The 21,520-nt window shown below is 45.3% G+C and overlaps 1 protein-coding gene across 10 annotated transcripts in view; it reads right to left on the bottom strand.

Annotated features, from left to right (window-relative positions):
* Positions 1 to 21,520, bottom strand: part of LOC120947924 (collagen alpha-1(XVIII) chain) — a 197,932-nt gene that overhangs the window by 7,349 nt on the left and 169,063 nt on the right. For 8 of the 10 annotated variants that reach the window (XM_049607966.1, XM_049607971.1, XM_049607969.1 and 5 more), the window contains 4 exons: positions 19,823 to 19,948; positions 16,513 to 16,539; positions 12,650 to 12,780; positions 724 to 903 (listed from right to left, as the gene is read on the bottom strand). In XM_049607966.1, coding sequence (XP_049463923.1) covers positions 724 to 903; positions 12,650 to 12,780; positions 16,513 to 16,539; positions 19,823 to 19,948 — 464 coding nt within the window. The remainder of the gene's footprint in view (positions 1 to 723; positions 904 to 12,649; positions 12,781 to 16,512; positions 16,540 to 19,822; positions 19,949 to 21,520) is intronic. The other 2 variants (XM_049607968.1, XM_049607974.1) reach the window with 1 other exon arrangement.

Below are 21,520 nucleotides of genomic sequence, written 5' to 3'. Positions count from 1 at the left end.
AAATCTGACAAACGGCCAAAAAATCGTGTGAACGCACCAAAAAAATATGGAAACCCACCAAAAATTAATGGGAACCAACCAATAAATCGTGGAAAACCCTGTAATAAATTCTTTTGGGAAGTTCGTACAACGAAACTAATACAATTTAAGCCATAACATATTCCCCATTTGTGGTAGAAAATGTATGCAATTTTCTAACAATAGTGTTCACTTGGGATATAACGATATTGAGATCGTAAAGAGAGAAACGGTATGTAATGAAATCCATAAAAAATACTAAGAAACCAAATTAGTGTTTATCAAGCACAATTGTAAAAAGAGATTTGACGGATTACTTATCACATTTGCCTGAAGGTATGCAATAGCATGTACAAAACAAGCCTATCTAGAGGAGTATTGGAATTGCATACCTTTAGGCAAATATGATGAATAACCATCCAAGACAAAATTCAGTATGTGTCGGTCAAAGATGATACGGTTTGATTAGAAAGGGTTGTTAAAAAAGAGTTTAAAAGTATTGAAAAAGTTATGTTGGTACAGCTATGCCGTGTTATTAAATACGCACAAACCCATCGTGTATTTGGTATCTATTCCCTGCTAACACAGTCACAAGCTTTCACGGCACCAAAAGTGACATTAAGCTTCGTGTTTCATGCCCCTCGGTTGTACCGGTCATCCCGGTCGCTAGGAGTTTTAGCTTTCCCACATCGGTTACACACTTACCACGCCATATCGGTGAGCACATTCTTCCCGCTGAAGCTGTATATCCGGGGCGCTTGCGAGAAGAACCCGCCCTGTCCGTTGAAGATGCCGTTCCAGGAGTTGAACAGCACGTCACCGCGGGTGTTCACGACCGGCAGCTCACGATCCGCTATCCGTACGATCGAGTCCAGGTTTTGAATTCTGCAAAGAAAAAGGGAGAGAGAGAGAGAGAGAGAGAGAGAGAGAGAGAGAGAGAGAGAGAGAGAGAGAGAGAGAGAGAAAAACACGTTACTAATGAAGCAATGTAAAGGCCGTTGAGCTGTGTGTCTTGCCGCTGCCCTTTGCGCAAGGTGGAATGAATCGTTCAAATTCAATCAACTGTTTCGGAGTGTTCGCCGTCGGGCCAGCGCAAAGATAGCAATAGCTGCTACATGGCACCGCAGCACGCACCCACCATTACGATGTATGGGAATAAAGAGCGAGCGAGGGGAAAACGCTCCATTCCGTTTGCTGATAATAAAGCAGGCAACTCGCAACTTTGTGCGTGTGCGTGTCTGCCGGGGCTCGAAAGGCAGTTGGCAGGTAGTAAAATTTTGCAAAGTTGCAACATAAAGCTTCACCATAACATGTGCTAGAAAAACACATCACCCACCCACACACACACACACACACCCAAGGGAGATGGCAAAGTTGAGTTTTGAAGAAAGTTTTTCCATAAGCAACAGCACATTTCTTACAAATTTGCTTCTGCCGTGCGGGGTTGCCTACCTTTCAGGGGGCGAGGGGGAAGGCGTACACAGCACAGCCATTTTTATGCGCTCACTTTTAATTAGCTCTATTGTGTGTGACCTCGAAAGTTTCCGATTTCCCCGAGCCTGTCGTCAAAAGATATAAGGTCGCTCGTCGTCGCTCGTAAAAGATTGTTGCTTGCAGAAAACCGGAGTACGGTTAGTGTGTAAATTGGCCCATTTTTAGGATTATGCTAAGGATTAACGTTAGCGAACCGGTATAAAGATTTGGCTGGTTCGCATGCCCGAAACGAAGCGAGAGGGGGAGAGAGAGTGTTGTTGAGCGCTACCGTATCGCATGGTGCGCCAATTAACAGTGCTCCTTGTCTCGAGCACTTCCGGCCAGTTCCGAGCGGACTGGCGAAACGGGTTTTGCGAACCATAAATACCATTCTGAAGGCGGGAGATGAGGCGGGGTTTCGTGTTAAAAAGCACAACCACCGCTTTCCGTGCAGTGGCATGCGTGGCAGGTGGAGGTATGTGAAAATTGAGTAATAAAACCATACCCGCTTTTTCCGGGAAAGGTTGATCCTCTTGTGCCTCATTCCTCCGTTCCTTCCCCCCCCCCCCCCCCCCGAGAACGTTTACGACTAGTTTGTATAAACTATGCTCTTTCCTCTTTCCCCTACGCTACTGGCTCCTCCACCTTCGTGCTCCTTCGTTCGGCCTATTGGGGCTGGCCGCGGTGTAGAACATCCACCATGAATAATGAAATGTTTCAAATGCATCGTTGAAATATTAAAATCCGGGGCCCACAACCACGTGCTTCGTTGCTTACCAACCCACACATGTTTCTATTGCCTCCCGTTTTGCAGCCACCAGCGCTCCTGCCAGTATTTAGCACCGGCTCGGAAGACCGCGTAAGCCCGCGTTGCATAATGCATCCGGTACGGTGTGCGGTGGTTGTGCCAAACGCGAAGGGACAAGAAGCACACACGGTGGGTGGAAATTCGAAATAGTTGTATTTCGTTTTCCGTGCAGCATTTTTTTTTGCGTTGCGTTGTTGCTATTGCTCCACCACACTACCGGTGAAAGCGTACCTGGTGTACCCTGGGCTGGAAACGTCGTTTTGCAGGAATAGCACACGTGGTTGGATCGACTTCCAACGAACACCTTCTCTCTCCGGCAGAGTATGAATGGAATGGTCGTTTTTTCTTATTGTTGTTTTGTTTGTGTGTTCGTTATTGCTATTTTCTTCCCATTTGCAAGCGTTCGCTCTCTCGACCCCGATGTTCCATTCCGGGCTAACACACACACACACTTGGCCGCGGGTCAACCGTGGGTCTGATATGCAAGCTCCCCGTCCACACCACTCCGGCACAGCAAAAGCGAATGTCGAACATTGGCGCTGAAGCCGGCGGGTTGCAACAACGGTTTCGGACACTCGGGCCAAGAGAAATGCAAAATGCAAAAGTGCATTCCGATGGTGTGGGGCACCACCCTTCCCCTGGTCCTGTTGGCAGAAGTTTAATTTTCTCTCTGGTCGGCCGGTGTTGCTGCCGTGCTGTTTTGACATACGGAACCGTAGCGAAACTGCCAGAGGCCGGTCAAATCGTTGTGGAATGATACGCGCTTGGAGTAATGGATTGGAATGCTTGGTAAATGCGCTTTATCAGTTGCGTAGGTGGAAATTGCTGTGTGTTTATAAAAAACAACATTAGAATCCAGTCCATACAATAATGATATTTTTTATAGATAAGACTCAAGCATGGGTTATGATATGAGTAGGATATTGTGTAGTTGTGTAGTAGATTTCATACCAATAAATTCTCCCACAAAGTCAAATGTTTTGGATTAATGCTCTTTTCAATCGTCTTTGTGGACGACCTAAAAAGACTTTACAGGCTGTCCGGTTTCATGCGTATACCATTAGCTGCCCATCGGAGTCTGGCAAGCTTAAAACGCTGCATGTTAGCGAGATCTCCGTACAGCTTGTTGTAGTGGCTCCTCCATTATCCTTCCGTACAAACGTGGTCAAAACCCCATTTTGGGTCTCGTGGTACAGTCGTCAACATGCCCGTCGTGGGCTCATGGCCCGAAGGGACCTTGCTCCCATACCTAGGTCTGACTATCCTGCTATCGATAACTAAAAATACACTGAAAGCCAAGCCCACCAGTGGTACAGGCAGTCCTTGACCAACAACGGTTGTTGTGCCAAAGAAGAGAAGTACTATAAAGATACGCAGTCAGAGCATTGACTACGTCCGCCGAAATCTGTGCACTTCACTTTTTACACTTCAAAATATGCGTGCAACACAATAATCCATGCCGTAAAATCTCGCGGATTTCGTCCTATACAAACATAAGCAAACGGATTTCTCATTACAAAATGTGTGTTTTCAACCCAATGTTGACCCAAAGCGACTGTTAAATGAGTGCAAATGAGTGGAGATTGCATGTCGCGGCGAACGGATTTCAGCGAACGGATTTGATCTGGCCGACAAAATAGTCCCAACTTCGGGGCGGTATCCTGGTAAAGTCGTCAACTCGCATGACTTAAAAACATACCCATGGTGGGTTCAAACCTCATATGGATCGACCGTCCCCCCCTTAGCATTTGTACGCAATTGCAGGTTGCAGTGTAACTCACTAAGTATTACGTCAATAAGAAAAAGCCAAGAAGAAGAAGATGGTCACAGCTCTTTGTTCGCCGCGACAATTTAATTGATGTGAACTGCTTCCTTGGCCTGTATATAATGATCGATTGGTAGTCTACTATTTGGCGTAACGTCCTACGCGGCGGACATGCCGGCCTATACAGGCTATTGAGACTTAATTCAGTACCACGTAGCCGGATAGTCAAATCCTTGCTACGGAGGGACGGTCCAATTTAGGGTTGAACCAATAACGGGCATGTTATTGAGTCGTTCGAGTTGACGACTGTACCATGGGACCGCCCTTCAGTCACCACCACTCAATTTCCGTGAAGTTCCTGGTTATGACCTTTGGTCTGAGGCAGGTGAAATCCGGGACGACTTCAAAAGTGGCGTTCACTTATCTGTGCGTTACCAACTACTGGGCTACCAGGTCTTGTTCTGGATTGGAAGAAATTTGGGTGTGTTTAAAGGGTTCATGTCTTTGAAAGGTTTGTGCTGAATGCAACTCGTGCAATTGCTTACTTAATTCCAAACTTCCTTTTCCAAAAAAAGATCAAAAGTTACGAATGAAACGCTTTCGGGTTAACTGATGCTCTTGGGAAAAGTTTTACGTGTTCAAACTTGAATTACCACAAAATACTCGATTGCCATAAACAGTATTTCTGACAATGTAACAGACAATAAAGTCACAGCAAATAGCAAATAATTCATTATCGAGTGCAATTGCTAGTACTTCTTATTCTTCTTCTATGGGCACAACAACCGTGGTCTGTCAAGACCTGCCTATATCACTGGTGGGCTTGACTTTCTGTGGCTTACTGATGATAGTCAGTCCTACGTATGGCGGCACGGTCTATTTGGGGCTTGAACCCATGCCGGGCATGAATTCATAGTACTTCTCCTGTTTTATTTTCCCTAGAACTGAGCTGGAAAATATAATCAAATAATAAATAGAAGTAGCATTTTGCACACAAGTTGTATTAATTAAAAAAAAAAACATTTTAACGATCCGTCGAAGGTCTCTTTCCTCCGGATTGTTCTAGACGCTTTTCAATCAGCGTCAAACGGTTCTAAAAGCTCGCGCTTGCCGGGGAAGCACCGGCATTGTCGCGAGAGAAAACCACGGCAGCACAAAAACCAAGCCGCCAGTCTATCGGTCGGTTGGGCAGATAATTTGCATTTTCATCTGTCTGGCCCTTGTCTCTGGTTAAGGTAGCTGCAGTCACCGGTAGCATTGATGCACTCGGAAACACATACACACACGGTCAAACGTCTCCTTCATGTCCCCTTCCCACGTTCCCACACGTTTGGGTTTAATTTTGTGGTTGCTTTTTCCGCACCGGTCGCCCGTTACGTCAATCGATATCTCTGCGGTGTCTTCAAGGGACTTTGCGTCGCACGTGTTTCTTGCGGTGTGTTCTTCGCTCGTTCGAGTCATGCGGCGACAGAGCAGTAGTGTGTGTGTGTGTGTGTACGAGTTTGAATTTGTGTTTTGTCGCAACACATGCGACACGGTTGTGTTCGGTGTGACCCCGCAGGCAGCACCGATTGAAAGCAAAACCTGTTACCTTTCCTCCCTCCCCCGGATTGGTGGTGGTAGTAAGTGGTTCGATGTTCGATGCCCGAAATTGCATCCTAATTGGATTGACGTTGAGTGGGGCCAGGGTTTTCCGGTTTTCCGGTTTTCCCCGTACAACACGTATAATACACACACAGACGCACATACGTGTGCACGTTTAGAAAGCCCGGGCCAAGCGCAAAAAGGGGGAAGGCCTCCGGTGGTTAGTGTTAATTTTATTATGGTCAGTTTTTGCAGCTAAAATACGACCTTGCCGATAGTTGCGGTAGCGCATCAATGGCTCCCCAGTCGGTCGGCCCATATGTACAGACACATCACCCCTGCAGGCGCCGGCACGGCAAATACTTATTTACTCTTCACACCCTCGTTAGAAATGAAGTGCTGCATCCCTGCGGAGATCAGACCCCTGCAGTGAGTTTAGGTTTTTGGGGCGTTTAAACCCGGGCGAGCAGCAAGCAGGTTCTGTCTGCTGTCCATTCTGTCCGTTCTTCCATCGGGTTGTGACGGGTTTTGGGTACGAGCGATGGAGAGAGAAGTTTCGAAAAATGGTGCAATTGAGGAGGATCAATTTTAATTATTTTCCAATGGGAGCCATTGCTGCGTTGTTTACGAAATAGGAGCCGAACGAGATAGTGAACGTTTGGTGTATTCGTTTCGATGGTAAAGGATGCACAAATGGATAGGAAAATCTCGACAGTATCAAGTTGATGGAAGAAACGTGCATTGGTTTTATGTCCTGTTAAACGCAATGGAGAATTAGAAGATTTGCAACCTTCTGAAATTGATTTATAAATAAATACTATTTGCTTCTCAGCCCCTTGTGTAACTGTGCTATAACAGTGAAGCAGTTAAAATAGAGACACTTGTTTTATAATACCACTGGTCTGTACGGTTAACGATTGCATACAAAAAGATTTTGAAGATTGGGAAAGAAGTTAGGATTTCTGACAAAGTTTTTCATAAAACCAAACCATTATCTTAACCATGGCTGCTAAATAGGTTTGCATTGGGCGGGTTCCTGGTACTTTCTGGACTTTGGTGGACAGTTGTGACTCTGATCTGCTTACCAAATTATCGTAATAGTATCCAAGCTACAGTGCAAACGGCCCTTTGCTGGTTAATTTCGGTTAATAATTAATCACGGCGCTAATCTACGCCAAAAGTAAGGATGTTTTATATTAAAGTAGAACAAAATAATGTTTTTTTTTGCTTATTATTTGGTGATCAGACACAACCGATCTCAACAGTTTCTCACGAGATTGTGTAACTGATCCATGAGCTTTCTGATGGCCGACTGATCGAACCTTCCAGTTAATTACTTATCCGGCGCTACAACCGCTTTGCGGTCTTGGCCTGCCTCAGGAGTGTCCGAAACCGCTCACGGTCTCGCGCCTTCGTCTGCCAGTCCGTTATCCCTTAATGGCGGACGCCTCCACGCCATCTTGCCACCTCAATTTGGGCCTACCACGCCTCCTCTGTCCTTGTGGACGGCCTAAAAAGACTTTACGGGCTGGGTCGTCCGTTTCCATGCGTACAACATGGCCAGCCCACCGGAGCCTGGCGAGCTTAATACGCTGTACGACAGTGAGGTCGCCGTACATCTCGTATAGCTCGTCATAATAGCGGCTCCTCCATTGTCCTTCCACACATACGGGGCCAAGTATCCTTCTGAGCATCTTCCTCTCGAACGCGGCTAAGAGGGCTTCGTCAGATTTGGACAGTGTCCATGTCTCAGAGGCGTATGTGAGTACTGGTACTATATAGGTACTATATAGTCCCAGCTTCGTCCGTCGCGACAGGTTCTTTGAGGTGAACTGCTTTTTCAGGCTGTAGAATGACCGGTTGGCTGCCAGCATCCTTGCGCGCAACTCAGCTTCCATACTGTTGTCGTTGCTGACCTTTGACCCCAGATAGGTGAATTCTGGGACGACTTCAAAAGTGCGTTCACTTATCTGTACATCACGCCTACGTAGATTGTGAATATTTATTGGTAGGCCCGCTGATGTTGCCACCATCAGTTTGGTCTTTGCCTCGTTTATCTGCAATCCGAGGCTCTCTGCCGCCTGCTCAATCCCTTGGTAGGCTTCTGCTACATAGGAGAGCCGCAGACCAATGATGTCTATATCATCAGCATATGCCAGGATCTGGGTTGACTTATAGAAGATGGTTCCCGTAGTCTCCACCCTCGAGTCGCGGATGGCCCTCTCTAGCGCCAAGTTGAATAGGAGACAGGCAAGCCCGTCCCCCTGGCGCAGACCCTTGGTGGTAGCAAAAGGTCCTGAGAGGTTTCCATCCATCCTCACCTGGCATGTGACGTTGGTCATAGTCATTCTAACTAGCCTTATCAGTTTGACCGGGATTCTAAATGAGCTCATAGCGTCGTACAGTCTCGGATGCGGCTTTGAAGTCTATGAAGAGATGGTATGTGTCGTTTCTGTATTCAGCCATCTTCTTCAAGATCTGTCGCATGGTGAAGAGTTAATAGTGACCTCCAAACTACTGAGGACTTAACTATCATTCCAAGACTTCAGACGGATGGTAGTGCTGGAGAATGTCTGTTTTTGTACTAGGAACTGATACTGTGTGTTATCTAATTTGATCAGAGTCTTGAATAGTTAATACATTTGAAGCTATCTCCGCGAATTAAACACTAAGAGGTATGATCTTTGCATAAAAATTCAATCAAATTAATAGATTATGTCTAACATTACCGCTCGTGCCAACTGTAGTTTACTTATTTCTTGATAGTTGAGATTTAGTTTTATTTGTGTAAACTTTGGAATAAGGCTTTCCTATAATAGTCTTGGATCACTTCAAAAACTAACTAAACCTACTCAACCCTATGGCAAGTTTATTAGGGATCTTGAATCGAGCCTATGAATCTTAAAGCCAACCTAAACTCACAGAAAAAGAGCAGCACTTTTCATGAAATGGCAAAGAAAGTGTATTACACGAAGCAGCAATTTGCAATAAGAACAGTTCAACCAAAAAGTAAAACAATTTGTGAGATGTTTATGAGCAAAAAGAAGCGAAAACATCTGTGAAAGAAAACAGCACCAATCCACGCGGCACATTATGGCACGAAATTCATCAGCAACCAAGCCCACCGTTTGTGGGTATGCACAACTACGCGACACAAAGGAATTGATTCACAACAAGCAGCAAACCGTAGCCGTTGTTCCATCAATCCCCATTCGCACGTAGATACGCGCACACCAACCTAAACAGAGAGAATTGTAGCGCGTGTAGCTTCCACGTCCACCAGGTGCCAACATTTCCACGGTATAATATTTTCATCAGACACTTTCAATTCCACAGCCCGCAACCCGCACTCCGCAACTGGAATGTGTCCTCCACAAGTATCGTACAATCTTGCTGCGTCTAGCTTGAGCTCGGTGAAAATACGACCAGTTTCGGAAAATTACTTACTCTGCTCGCTGTATGCCGTACGAATTGTGTTGTGTTTCGGCGTTTGCTGTGGTTTGATTCATGCCGGCCACTGCGAGCGACAATACGCACGCAACAAGACCGTGTCGCGCTTGTGAGTCAGTGCCGAATTTAAAGCCATCTTGAGCTCATTTTCCATTTCCGTTTTCACACACACACACACACACACACACACACACACACACACACACACACACACACACACACACACACACACACACACACACACACACACAGCGTAAAGGTAATTGCTGCGTACAGTAGGATGGCGCTTTTTTAAGGTCCGTGCGGCAAAACAATCCATCGCTCACAACAACGAGGATAGTTTCCCTCAGCCCCAGCGTCCGCTTTTCCGAGTGTGGGAAATTTGTCTATAAATTCAAACTGTTTTTGAAACCTTCCCTTTTTGGCCTCATGCCTCTCCGATCTCTCCGGTGGCTAAATAACCGACCGACAACTGAGACCAGCAGCTCGTGCGCTTTTTTTCCAGAGCGCACGGCGCGAGACGAGCTTTTCGCTTCACTTTCGGATGGATAATTTCGTTCCTCTCTGTCCCCCGGTGCGGATCGACATGCTGTTGCTGCAAACCAGCTTATCCGTTGGTAAACGTATGCTGAACGTAGCAGAAATAGCTTCTCGTTGTTGCACGCGTTTGCGCGACGGGAGGGTTTGCTGCAGCAAGTTGGTGGTATTTAAATCTGTTTTCTGTTCACCAACCCTCCTCTCCCCTTTTATTGGCTGCTGTTGCTGTTGTTGTTGTTGTTGTGCCGCTGGGAAGTTCCTCGGGAGTGCGGAATGTGGGTACGAGACTCATCCTCACCGCTTCAAACCGGTGCTTCATGCAAAATATTCGCTAATTTGAGCGTAAGCGTTTGGGGCACGAGCAACGAAACGGAATGGCACGGAGCGAGCGTCGGTGACGGTGTATTGCGTCCTTATCTCACGTTTTCAATTTTCGAAAAATGCCTCAAAAAGCGTGGTGGAGGGGAAAAATTACATTCGCCACTATTTGGCGGTGAGAAACGGGAGTTTTGCCCCCGCGCCGTGGTGGTTTGCTTCTGGGAACGAACGAGCAAAAGTGATTAACATTGTGTTGTTGTGAAAGTTTTTCCCTTTCGCTGTGCTGTTGTGGGACGACGATTACGGGGACGAGCGCCAAAGTCCACCCACATCAAATTGTACATATTGCTGTGAAATGGGGGCGAGTGGCGCGGCAAAAGCGTCTATGAATAGACGAAAATGAATGACATTCGAGTTGCCGAGGATCTGGTGGAATGCGGTGCCGAATGGTATCTAATTTAAATGGTACAGATTTTTGTATTTTTTTAAACTAAATACAATAGCGATGGAAACCGGCGGGTAGAAATTCATCCGAGCGCAACAACCCACTCTTGGGGTGGTGTGTGCTGGAGCCACAACTAGAGCTATCTCCATCTCCCCTCCGGGAAAGGAACAAACTGCCCCGTAAAGCATCCCGGTCGGTCGGTCGGTCGGTTGGTTGATTAATTAGGTGCCGGGTTTTGTTTCGGTCGACAGGGAATCTAAGCAAGATCCCATTGCCGTTTTTCCCGTTTTTTTCCTCGTTTTGTAGGCCATCGCAAAGCAGATTTTTCATCATTTGGGACGAGCACAGAGAAAGCATTGCAGCAACAAAAAGGGGGAAAACAACTTTTCCCCCCGCAATTTTAAGGAAGGGAAAGCTCGATCGACAGCACAGTGGCGGTGGTTCGTGGTACACGACTCGGCAGCCACCGCCGTTACGTTGAAGTTTAATTAGAAGAGTGAGTTTTCCCAGCTTTTGAGCCACCAGCTTTTTGTTGCTGTTGTCGGTTGTCTTTTATCCTATCACCGAGTTGGAAGGGGGTGTTGGGCTTTTGAAAAAAGTGCTGTAAATTGGTGAAGGATTAAAATACATTTGCGCTCGCATTAATGTGGGCAACATGGTTGGCTTACTATCCGTTGGCATTTGCGAGGGTGCGGTGCGCTTCGGGTAAGCGGTTATTGATACTGCTGCTGCGGTGCGATGTGTGGGCAGCACTGTGTTAATCTAGTTAATTTTCACAATTTAACTGTGGTTTGATGCTCGCAGTGTGTGCGTGTGTGTGAGCTGCCGTGAACGTAGAATGCGGTAGAGATAGGGACAATAATTGCCAAATTAAATTAAATGGTTCACAATTGGAGTTGAATGAATTTCGTAAATAATATTAAGCGAATGGGACTGTTTGGGGTAGCGGGTTTACAGGATTATTTTTGTAATAATCTCGTGCTTTCTCGTGTACATTGTTTCATAAAATTATTTATTGAAAAAAATCCGACAAATAACCATGCCTATAGTTGAAATAAAACCATGCCTTGTCTGCTGGCGTGTTAAAATTGCTGTCCTAGCCCTGTCCCCTTTCTAAACCAGTCGAAAACATTCCTTCACTACCCACTTTGGTGCGTAAATTAATGACATTTCAGTTCGCCGACAGCACATTTAGTTCATTTAATTCTGCTGCAAGCATTCTGGCACGCTGGCATTCGATTGATTAACAGAATGCCAATGTAGGCGTTATTTACGAGCAAGTAGCAGAGAGTATTGAACTCTCCACACACACACACACACACACACACACACACACACACACACACACACACACACACACACACACACACACACACACAATGGGGGTGGGTTTTGGCGATGGTTCGCTTGACATTTTTCACCCCGGGAAGGAATGTAATTGTACTGCGGGCCTCCAAAAACGAACGGATGTTTTACACCGTACTTGAGAGACGATTTTAAAACATTGGCTGCTCGTGTTTTATGCCCTGCATGCTGGGGAAGGCAATTGTTACGGGGTGGTGGTGCTAAATTTGCAACGCACCCACGCAACAGCACACAAAGGCGTTTGGGTTTCGATCAAAATTGAGAGGAAAATACAGAGAGAGAGAAAAAAACAAGACACAGAACGAACTGAAGTCGAGTGGGAGGTACTTGATTTGCGGCATTAAGCTATGAAGTGCTGTTTAAATTTAGCACCGCGCGAGCTTTCAAGACGAGCAAGGGAAGGATGCCGGAAACGGACGGCCAGCACCATAAGGCATAGAAAAAAGCAAGCAGCGTTTCAAAATAAACGACCCAGCCCGTGGGTTAGCACCGCACGAAACGGCAAAGGCGGCGGCGGCTGGCCCTTTGGCCGGCTGTACGGATTTTATTTGATTTACGTGATTTAGCGTCCAGCCGGGAGATTCCGACCGGAGGCCGACCAAGTGGTAGCTTCACGGGGATTTCGATGCTCGATGTGATTGCATTAGAAGTTTCGGGGCGGATTTTGGAGCAGATCCAACCGAATTCGCACGCCCCACGGCACAACACACACACACACACACACACACACACACACACACACACACACACACACACACACACACACACACACACACAAAAGGGCGATGGTGGTGGTGGTGCGAAAAGTGCGAAGAAACATTTCTTAAACGTGTTTTTTTTTTTCTTTGGGAAGCCAGGAAAGAAAGGCAAACCTGAGCACACTTACCTCGACGAAAGGAACGCTCTAAACGTCCCCAGGAGACCGGCACGGCGCGCTTGTCGATAGCACGCGAAGTCCGCCCCACGGATGCCCTGCATGTCGCCCGAGTACGGTTCGTTAAGTGCTGCCATCCGTAACTGTAGTGGGAAAGGGCGAAAAAAAAACAAGAATGTATTAGCAAAAAATCCGTTCATAAGTACACAAAGTTGCCGCGGCAGGAACCGGTCCCGAAAATTAAGTCACAGAACGCACAGATTGCAACGCAGCGAATAGTTGTAGACAAATAAAGCGTAAAAAGCATCATTTTCGTGAGTCCTGCATGGGGGATGGAATTTGCCTTAGGCCGTAGGCTCGCTAGCTTAAGCTATTTCGCAAGAAACAGAAGAAGGTAGGAAGTGAAAACAAGTCGCACAGGCATCTTTAAATGGGAGTCACACGCTACAATTGAGGGTAGAGAAAGTGCGAGCGAGAAATGGTAGGAATGCAAATAAAAGCAAATGGAATTTCCTATGAAACGAGTGCGAACGAAAAGCGAACTAGAGTGATTTTCTGACCCAAGCGTTTTGCCTCACCCTTCGAGACTCGGTTTCAGAGAGGTTTCGAAGAAATAATCAAATTATCATAAAAATAAAGATTTTAAAACGAACGCCCGGCGACAGGGCGTAGATGACGCAGCTGGGCAAAGCGGTCGAAAACAAATAGTGAATCCCATTTGCCTATTCCGAGAAATTTGAAGCTCCCACAGTCCCTCTCATTGGGCGCACAGTTCCGGATGGGTAAGAGCAATCAGCATTTGGCCAATCCGATCGATTCTGACGCTTGCTGGTTCATCATAATGATGGCCATCACTTTGGTCATCATTTTAGCCCATCACGCGAGACTAAAAGAAGAGGTGGAGATGTTTGTTATAGCTCGATCGATCCGGTTCGTCAGCAACTTTGGTTGATTTCGACGCTGAACAGGAGCAAAACGTGTTTGGAGTTTGTATTGCAGCAGGCGGGTCGATTCGGCGAACGAAGAATGGGATAATAATTTAATTGTAGCAAATCGTTAGCGGGCAGCAGTCGGGTGGCAAACTTTGAGGGAAAAAAGACAAAAGCTACAAAAATTCCAGGTAGAGAGCCGTATTGATTGAACCCGCATCACTATAGGATGGAATAGGGGACTTTTCCCTGTTTGCCTATTCTACCGACCAAATTAAAGCAAATTAGATGTTTGGTTGGCGTAAAGCATGTTTAGTAAGCCGAGGCAAATAAAAAGATAAAAAGCTACCATCGTTCAGTGTAGTAAACTTTTTGAAAACCGTTTATCACCGTTTGAGTCATGTTATTTTTTTTTAAATATTTAAAACATTTTCCTTTTCACAAGACACCATGCGCCTCCATGCGTAGAAAATGTTGAATAATTTGTTCGATTAATTTGTTTTTTTTATTTTTATTTTTCGAATGGTTCAATCAATATTTCAAACTATGTGTAAGCGATGTTTTACGATCAAATAAAAACAATGGAACACTTAATTCCACCCACTCTACTCGAAGTACGCACCATCAAGTGGTTTAATTAAAACCGATTGAAAATTGCATCGTGTTTGCACGAGAAAAGGTGGTTACGGTTCGGCGAAAAGTTTGCTTTTTGCTTGCGACGCTTGCCTGAATCGCTGGTGAATTGTTGATGTTCAATAATACATCAAGCACAACCAGAAGAGGGACGCCCCATCTCTCCCACTCGCTTTTCGGCAATACATTTTTCTGCAAGTACATTTGAATGAAATGAAATGCGTAAACGTAATTACAGTAATCGATGAACGCATTATTTCACGTACTCATCCACAGACACACACATACGTACACACATTGTTGATCGCGCTTAAACGATGCATCCTGCGGTAATCATCATTTTTTGGAGGGCAGCAGAGAAGAAGGTAATCATCAGCGTGCGCCCTGCGTTCGCGATTGGCTGTTTGCAGTCGTGGGTGAGAAAATAAATCATCACTTAATCGCCTATCATCAGCAACAGCATTCAGGCAGCGTGCACACTCGCACAAGCCGTACCGTGTTGCGAGAAGAAGATGCTCTAAGAGTACCAGACAAACAGGGGAAAAAAGTAAAAAGAAATAAAAAACCCCCACACTTACCAGCACATCGAGCACAGGCGGTACACCCGAAATACGGTACACGATTTCGGTTATAAAATTACGATTATTATCATAAATTACGATCGTAATAAATGTTGCCGCACGGCAGAAGGACCACTCGAAACGAACTTCTCTGCCCAACCACGCAGAGAGATGCCATTCTTTCCTGCTTCGATATCATTTCGACCGAAACCAGGGAAGAAACCGAGCACGCTTCCGAATCCCGAATGCCCTGGAACAGCACACCGGCAGATGATCTTTGCTCTCCCGCCCCCCCCCCAGCACTGATTGTCTTTCTCTGCTGTGGTGGAAGAAGGTGTAGTAGGCTACGCTTTCACCACAAGCGAGGGCGCGCAGGAGAGATGTTTGCAATCAACAGAAATCGCAAGCCAGCGTGTACGGAACAGGAAATGGCAGTGCAATGACGCACAAGCAATGAGGGAAACCGAAACGAAACGAAACGAAATGGTTCTACTATCCCCCGAGGGGGAGGGGTCAGCATTAGCTTCCGGGCTGGGGGGAATTGTTCGCGTTGAGTTTTTGTTCAGCTCTGAGCGTGTTTTTATACATCCTCTTAATCCACCCCATTGGCTCGGAGGAGGGGAAAGGTTTTGAGCACGAGCAACGGATTTATCGACTTAATGTGAAATTATAGAGCAAAACCACTCCACTTTTATAATAATCCCGGGCACATTGCCAGCAGTTGAGATTTATTTTTTAAGCTAATTTAAGTGCGCAGCATTCTTGCAGCCATCGTTGCCCGCGGCTGCTCCACACCACGCTTCGGACGCAAGGTTGAGATGCAGTTTTGCTGCGATGGAGTAGCCTGGTCGTTCGTGCAGCAAGTTGGGTCCGGCTCGAACGCTTCGCGTTGTACATTTCATTAAATATTTGTGCAAAAGTTCATCGAAGCGTAAGGAATGTTTTGCACGAGCGGGCAGCCAGCGCACCCAGCGCCCAGCAAGAGTGGCTAACTTATTGGTGGTGGTGCGGTGTTTTTGCCAAGCAACAGAATGGCGTCGTCCTGTACATCATACAAGCTGAGCGCGCGCGGAGGAGGGCCCAGTACCGGGCAAACTAATCAAACAGAAAGCGAACGGCAATAATCACGACTCCCCGTGGATAGAGGGGGCGGCATAATGCTATTATTCGGCTGGTAGCCATTGCGCGATTGCTCGGAATGAAGCTAAGCGTCGCGCTCTCGGGACGACGAATGGAGACGCCTGGTCGTTCATCGTCGCTGGTACGCGGGCTGGGTGAGATAAAACACATCAAACATTGCAGAGGGGAGGAGAAAAAAAAGCAGGAAGCAAAACAAGGGATGCTTGAATAAATAAAGCAAGCTCGAATAGGAAAGGAACGCAGATCTATTGCGCCGAGAAGATGTATTCATCCAACAAAACCAAAAAAAAAAGGCGAAGTGAAACCCGCGGCACCGGCAAATCGACAAGTAATCGGTGGCAAGTCAAAAAGGAAAACAATGAACCCCACCCCGCTATAGAAGGCAAATCCAGCGAAAAGCAAACGAAAGAAAAACAAAGCGAGCAATGGAGGGAAATAATATTGCCGTGAACAGCCACTCGGGCACTCGGGTCGGGCTGCTGGTCGAAAGTGGAACAAACAATAGGAAGAGCATACAGGCCGGCGGATAAAGGCACGCAAAACCTTCAACCCGGGGAAACAACGCACACACACATACACAAGAGCGGACAGAATCATTTGGGAAAATATTTACCGACTCATACTCCGGCGTGGCGGTAAACTGTGCCACGAATGGCATCCGTTGACAGCGGGCACGATACAAAGGGAAAGGGGGACGACGCCAAGATGATGGTGAATGGTGATGATGTTGTTTTGCCACCCGCGCCCACCCAGCACGTTGAAGGGTTTTAGTTGCCATCGTACAACACATTTAGTGCAGTTAGTTTGTTATTATGTTAGGGGTTAGATGACGTTGAAGTGATCGTTGTTTTATTTGCGTGTCGTTGCGTTTATTAGCGAGTCGTTCGTTAGTGGCGTTCGTCGTTCCCAGGGTACGAGCAGATGGTGCCCAGTTGTGTTAGTAGTAGAAGCGCAGCACCGGTGCACCAGACCACATGAAATGGACGAAAGGAAAGGAGAGAAAAGTAAAATGGATTAGTTTAAAAATGTATTCGATACCGTGTGCACGGAACCGTTCTGCTGGATTCCGCGGAAATGGTTGTACGTTTTTCAGGTCAGCTGATGTTTGACTTTGATTGTGATTGTAAAAGTGTACGCTACTACTACTATTCCGTTTGCCCTGGCCGCTTACAGAAAGAAAAGGAAGGATTCCGTGGAATTGGATCATCTTCCGCCTTCGTTCGGGAGAGTGTGGTACCAGCCATAGAAAGGGGGAAGCCCATGCTACCGAGGTTACTTGTGTTTATGTGTTTAGAAATCGTACCACCGGCAGCAGAAATGTACGAGCCAGAAATATGAAAATATTATCCCAGCTTATCCGCATCGGTACAATCGGTAGAAGGGAGATAAGCAGTGGGGAGGCAGTGCACACAGTTACACAGTTTGAAGGATGTCTCCTGGTCACGAGCGCCGTGCGGAAAAAGGGAAAGGAAACAGCAGCTCGGCAACCAACCCCACTGTAGATATAACGGTAAGCTTTCAGCGAGCACACGAAAGGGCACTCCAAAAACGAAAGAATAGGGAATGTGATTTTTATTTACAAACTGCTCAGCACGGGAAAAGCTTAATGGTACCGTTGAGCGCCTTTGCACAACACAGTGTGTGTGCGCGAAAGAGCGCACTAGGGCAGGTTTGTTTGTTCCATGTCTTCTTTTGCAGTCCGGTTTACTGTCAGGGGTGAGCAAACAGATGCAATAGTTTATTTTGGGTCAAGTGGTTACTGCTCGGAAGTTTGAGCTTGATTTTGATTTAGCCGTTTAAATTATGCTGTAATTGCATTAAAGGCCAGGGGACACTGTCCGTACTCGCTAGTGTAATTTCGATTTTCACTAGCACATCTGGCAGCGGCTGGTGGAAGCTTTTCTAGGTCATCGAGGGAATGGTCATGATGAAGCTTAAAATTAAGTAGTTTTTCCATCGTTTTTTGTCATGAAAACGGATGCAATGCGTGCAGGACATGTGTATCTACCTTTTACAAAACTTTTCTTGTCCAAATTAAGTAAAAAATATGGAAAAATAACATATTTTCTCAAGCGGCTCCAAATTGTTCAACACAATGCTTCGGTTAGCTGCCGCCAGATGCGCTAGTGAAAATCGAAATTACATTTGCGAGTACGATCAATGTAGCCCGGCAGTTAAAGCTCACAGTAAACATTGCGCAATTTTGTTCAGTTTAAACATAAAGGCCGGACTACATTGATCGTACTCGCAAATGTAATTTTCACTAGCGCACTGGTTGATTCAGCTTGTCTAACAATAATCTAATTGAAATCATACATTAAACTGAAAGTGTTAAAAATGCTTGCAACAACTTTTAAAAGTATCTTAATCCATCAAATCATGGTTACATTCTTTAAATCACGTGTACACTTCAACATGTTGTTCAACCCTGCACCCTTGCCTATATTCACCGTGACATAGATACCAGTCTACCATACTTCCGGTAGGAATGGGACAATTTCTAACCACCTCTATAATAGCATAAAACAAGACCTGACAATGAATAAATAAGGATAACAGCTATAGAAACAAAAACAAAAAAATCACCCCATTCTCCTACCATGCAATGTCAATTCGGGAACCGTTCGGGTGGGAGCGAACCGAGCGGATAATGAAGAGCCATTTTAAATTATAAATATTGGATTATTATTCCAGCAAAAGTGGGGGGACATAAATTCCTGTGACAGCGATTGTATACAATAAATTTTCACGCTTTTCCCTAGGACGAAATAAAATGTTTATGTGTGAGTGTGTGTGTTTGGGGAAGAGCACAACGCTTTTGCTTCCCGAATGCAATGTTTTTTTCCTCTGTGTTTGTCACAGTGTATTCTATTTTGTTTTGTAAAATTGTTTTTCGGTTTTTTTGAAACGTGAAAAAAGTATTTTTCTGTGCACTTTCTTTTGCATTTGACGTGTACAAATGACCGCTTGAATGGGTGGGTTTTCTTGTGTTGAAAAGAATCGGTTGGGCAGAAACATTGCATAAATGTTATGAATAAAAATGGACAATGAGCAGCTTTATAACGCACACAGAACTTTTTTTGTTGTTGAATGGGAGCATTGTGGTGGAAGGTAGAATTGAAAACCACGGTATCAAGCTTGAATGATTGAGGACATAGATTTGGCTTTTGGGCGCAACTTCAACTCGTAACAACACTCTGCTTTGTATTTGTACTCTGCATTTTAGCGCAATAACTACATACACAATGGACGCAGTATTTCGTATAATTGCTTGTACCACGGAATAAAACAAAAAACTGAAGAGAAAGATGAAAAATATAGGGGATTTGTTTGAAAAATTAAAAACATTGAAAAATATAACGAAACCGAAACACTAGCCAAAAATTCCACAAATCATTGGCTATAGCTGTAATATTTTGATCCTATTATGCTCGATGAAGACCATGGCCGGCAACAACATTCCGAAACCAAAGCCTTAACAAAACAACGCTAATCTTCTTCTGTTTTAGGCTGGGTCAAGTACGGCTTCAGGCCTATAATTAACCTCACGTCCTTTGCATTCCAGAACATCCAAACCAAATCTTTAGTTTTCACATCCACTCACGTCATAGCTAAATGCATCGAGCATGTTTTGGTGAGGTCAATATAGCAAAAGAAGCTTCTAAAAATAGCTGAAACATATGTTAATATTTAATCTAGTTTAACATTGAGTGTGTGTTATGGAGAGGGGAAAAAGTTATCATAAATTTTCTTCAATACATTAAAGTAGTTGTTATGAATTATTCGTACAATAGTTAGTAGAACAATCTATTGCAATTAGTACGCAATTAGCACGCTTAACGAACCGTAGTCGTAGTCGCAAAGCAATTTGCGTAAAAGTTTGCTGAAAAACATAGGAAATACGAAATGGAAATCGAACTTACCACCGAGCCGTCGCCGGGCTGCGGGAGATTGTGGATCAGGTTCGACGCCTGCAGGTCGGCACGCTGCGGCGGAACGATCGTGGTGGTGGGCGGCGGTACCGTTGCAATCGGCACGAGCGTTCCAAGCTGCAAATGAACCAAAGGAAAACGTTGTTTATCAATAATGCTGGCCGAAAAGGCAAACAACCATATTCAGGATCGTTACGACCGGGTCAATCAACTGGCGCTGAACTGTGGATGGTTAGCCGTAAGTAAGTGCAGGTGGACAGAGGTCAGACAAACAAACAAGCACGAAAAGTGAAGTGAAAAGTATGGTGAGGACTGGGGCGAGGGGATTCGTGGAGGATGAAAACTTTATGGCGTAAATTGCGAGCGTCTGGTCGGGAGAAGTGGAATCGCAACGCAACGGTGCGAAATGGAATCAAAACAGTTTATTTATTTATGTAAAATATTTATCGATACCCGTAAAGCCATTCCCTGCCCTCCCCGGGGTCAAAGGTCGCACGGGCAGGGCACATGATTAGGCGAATGTTGAGTGCATTGATGCTCGCCAAGTTGGGTTGCTGGGCTAGTTGGGTCTGAAATCTTTGTGCCGCCTTACGGAAGCCGGACAACTGTCGTGACTAATATGGTTTTCGTGTTACTTACAGGCGCATGAATTATTCAACCGTGCCCGATGGTCAAGAACAGTTGGCGTGTTTGTTGTTGCGGTCAAAGTTTGACTTTTAATGTTTGTTTTGTACGTATACGCAAATCGCAGCATCAACGCATTGAGATGTAATATTGTTGAGCATGTATTAGGTAAGTAACGAAGTGTAAGTATGAACACACAATCTTGTAGGTTCATGTTATGCACACTTTCTTGAAAGCGTTTCAAATGTTAAAATTAAAAAATGAAAAAAAAATTATTAATTTATTTATAAATATTCAATTAATTGCCCTTTTCATTCATCTTGATTCAAGTTTTAAAGATAGGTGCTACTGATTAAACATTGGATGCATTCATCATGGTTATGGCTAGTTTAATGAGAGCTTGATTATGTAAAAGTGGAAAGCAAGAAATCGTGAATAACTGAGTACGGAAATACGGAAGCATTAATAAAATAAAGCACACAAATAAAATGTCGTGGGTAAGTCAAAACCACCGCTTCTGCACCATACCAAAGCGTGCTTTATCATTATCTTTGTGTTGCTCTTTTTATCGCATTTCTATGCATATATTGTGCGAAATGAGGAATCCTTTTATTTTTGCCTCGGGGAAAGTTGGAAAATGCATGGTCCCGTGGTTGTACGATGCGAACAATTGCTTCTTTTGTTACATCGACCACCCGGTTGCACGTGCAATCACTGTTCGTCTGCGAAACGAAACCCCGATCGTGCACAAATTGGAGGTTTATGATTTTCTTGTCAGCGTGCAATTCTCTGCACAAAAGAAAGGAAATGAAAAAAAAAACACCATAACAGGACTTATTTGCTGTTGCCCAAAGCACTCATAGTGCTGCAGCAGCTTGCCGGTTCTAGCGCACATTTAAAAAAGAGGATCATATTTTAAAACCCACCCCTGGTTTTTTGTTGTATTGCCCCGAAGCTATAGACCACGGTTCAATGGAGAAGCATAATGCTGCCGTCCAACTGTCCAGAGGAGAAAGCTGGACAGGAAAGGGAGTACGCGGTGAGGCAGCGCGGAGATATATGTCG

Source organism: Anopheles coluzzii, chromosome 2 (assembly GCF_943734685.1).
Source record: "Anopheles coluzzii chromosome 2, AcolN3, whole genome shotgun sequence".
NCBI classification, from domain to species: Eukaryota; Metazoa; Arthropoda; class Insecta; order Diptera; family Culicidae; genus Anopheles; species Anopheles coluzzii.
The sequence above is the reverse complement of the archived record's forward strand: the minus strand, read 5'-3'. Positions and strand labels throughout refer to the sequence as shown.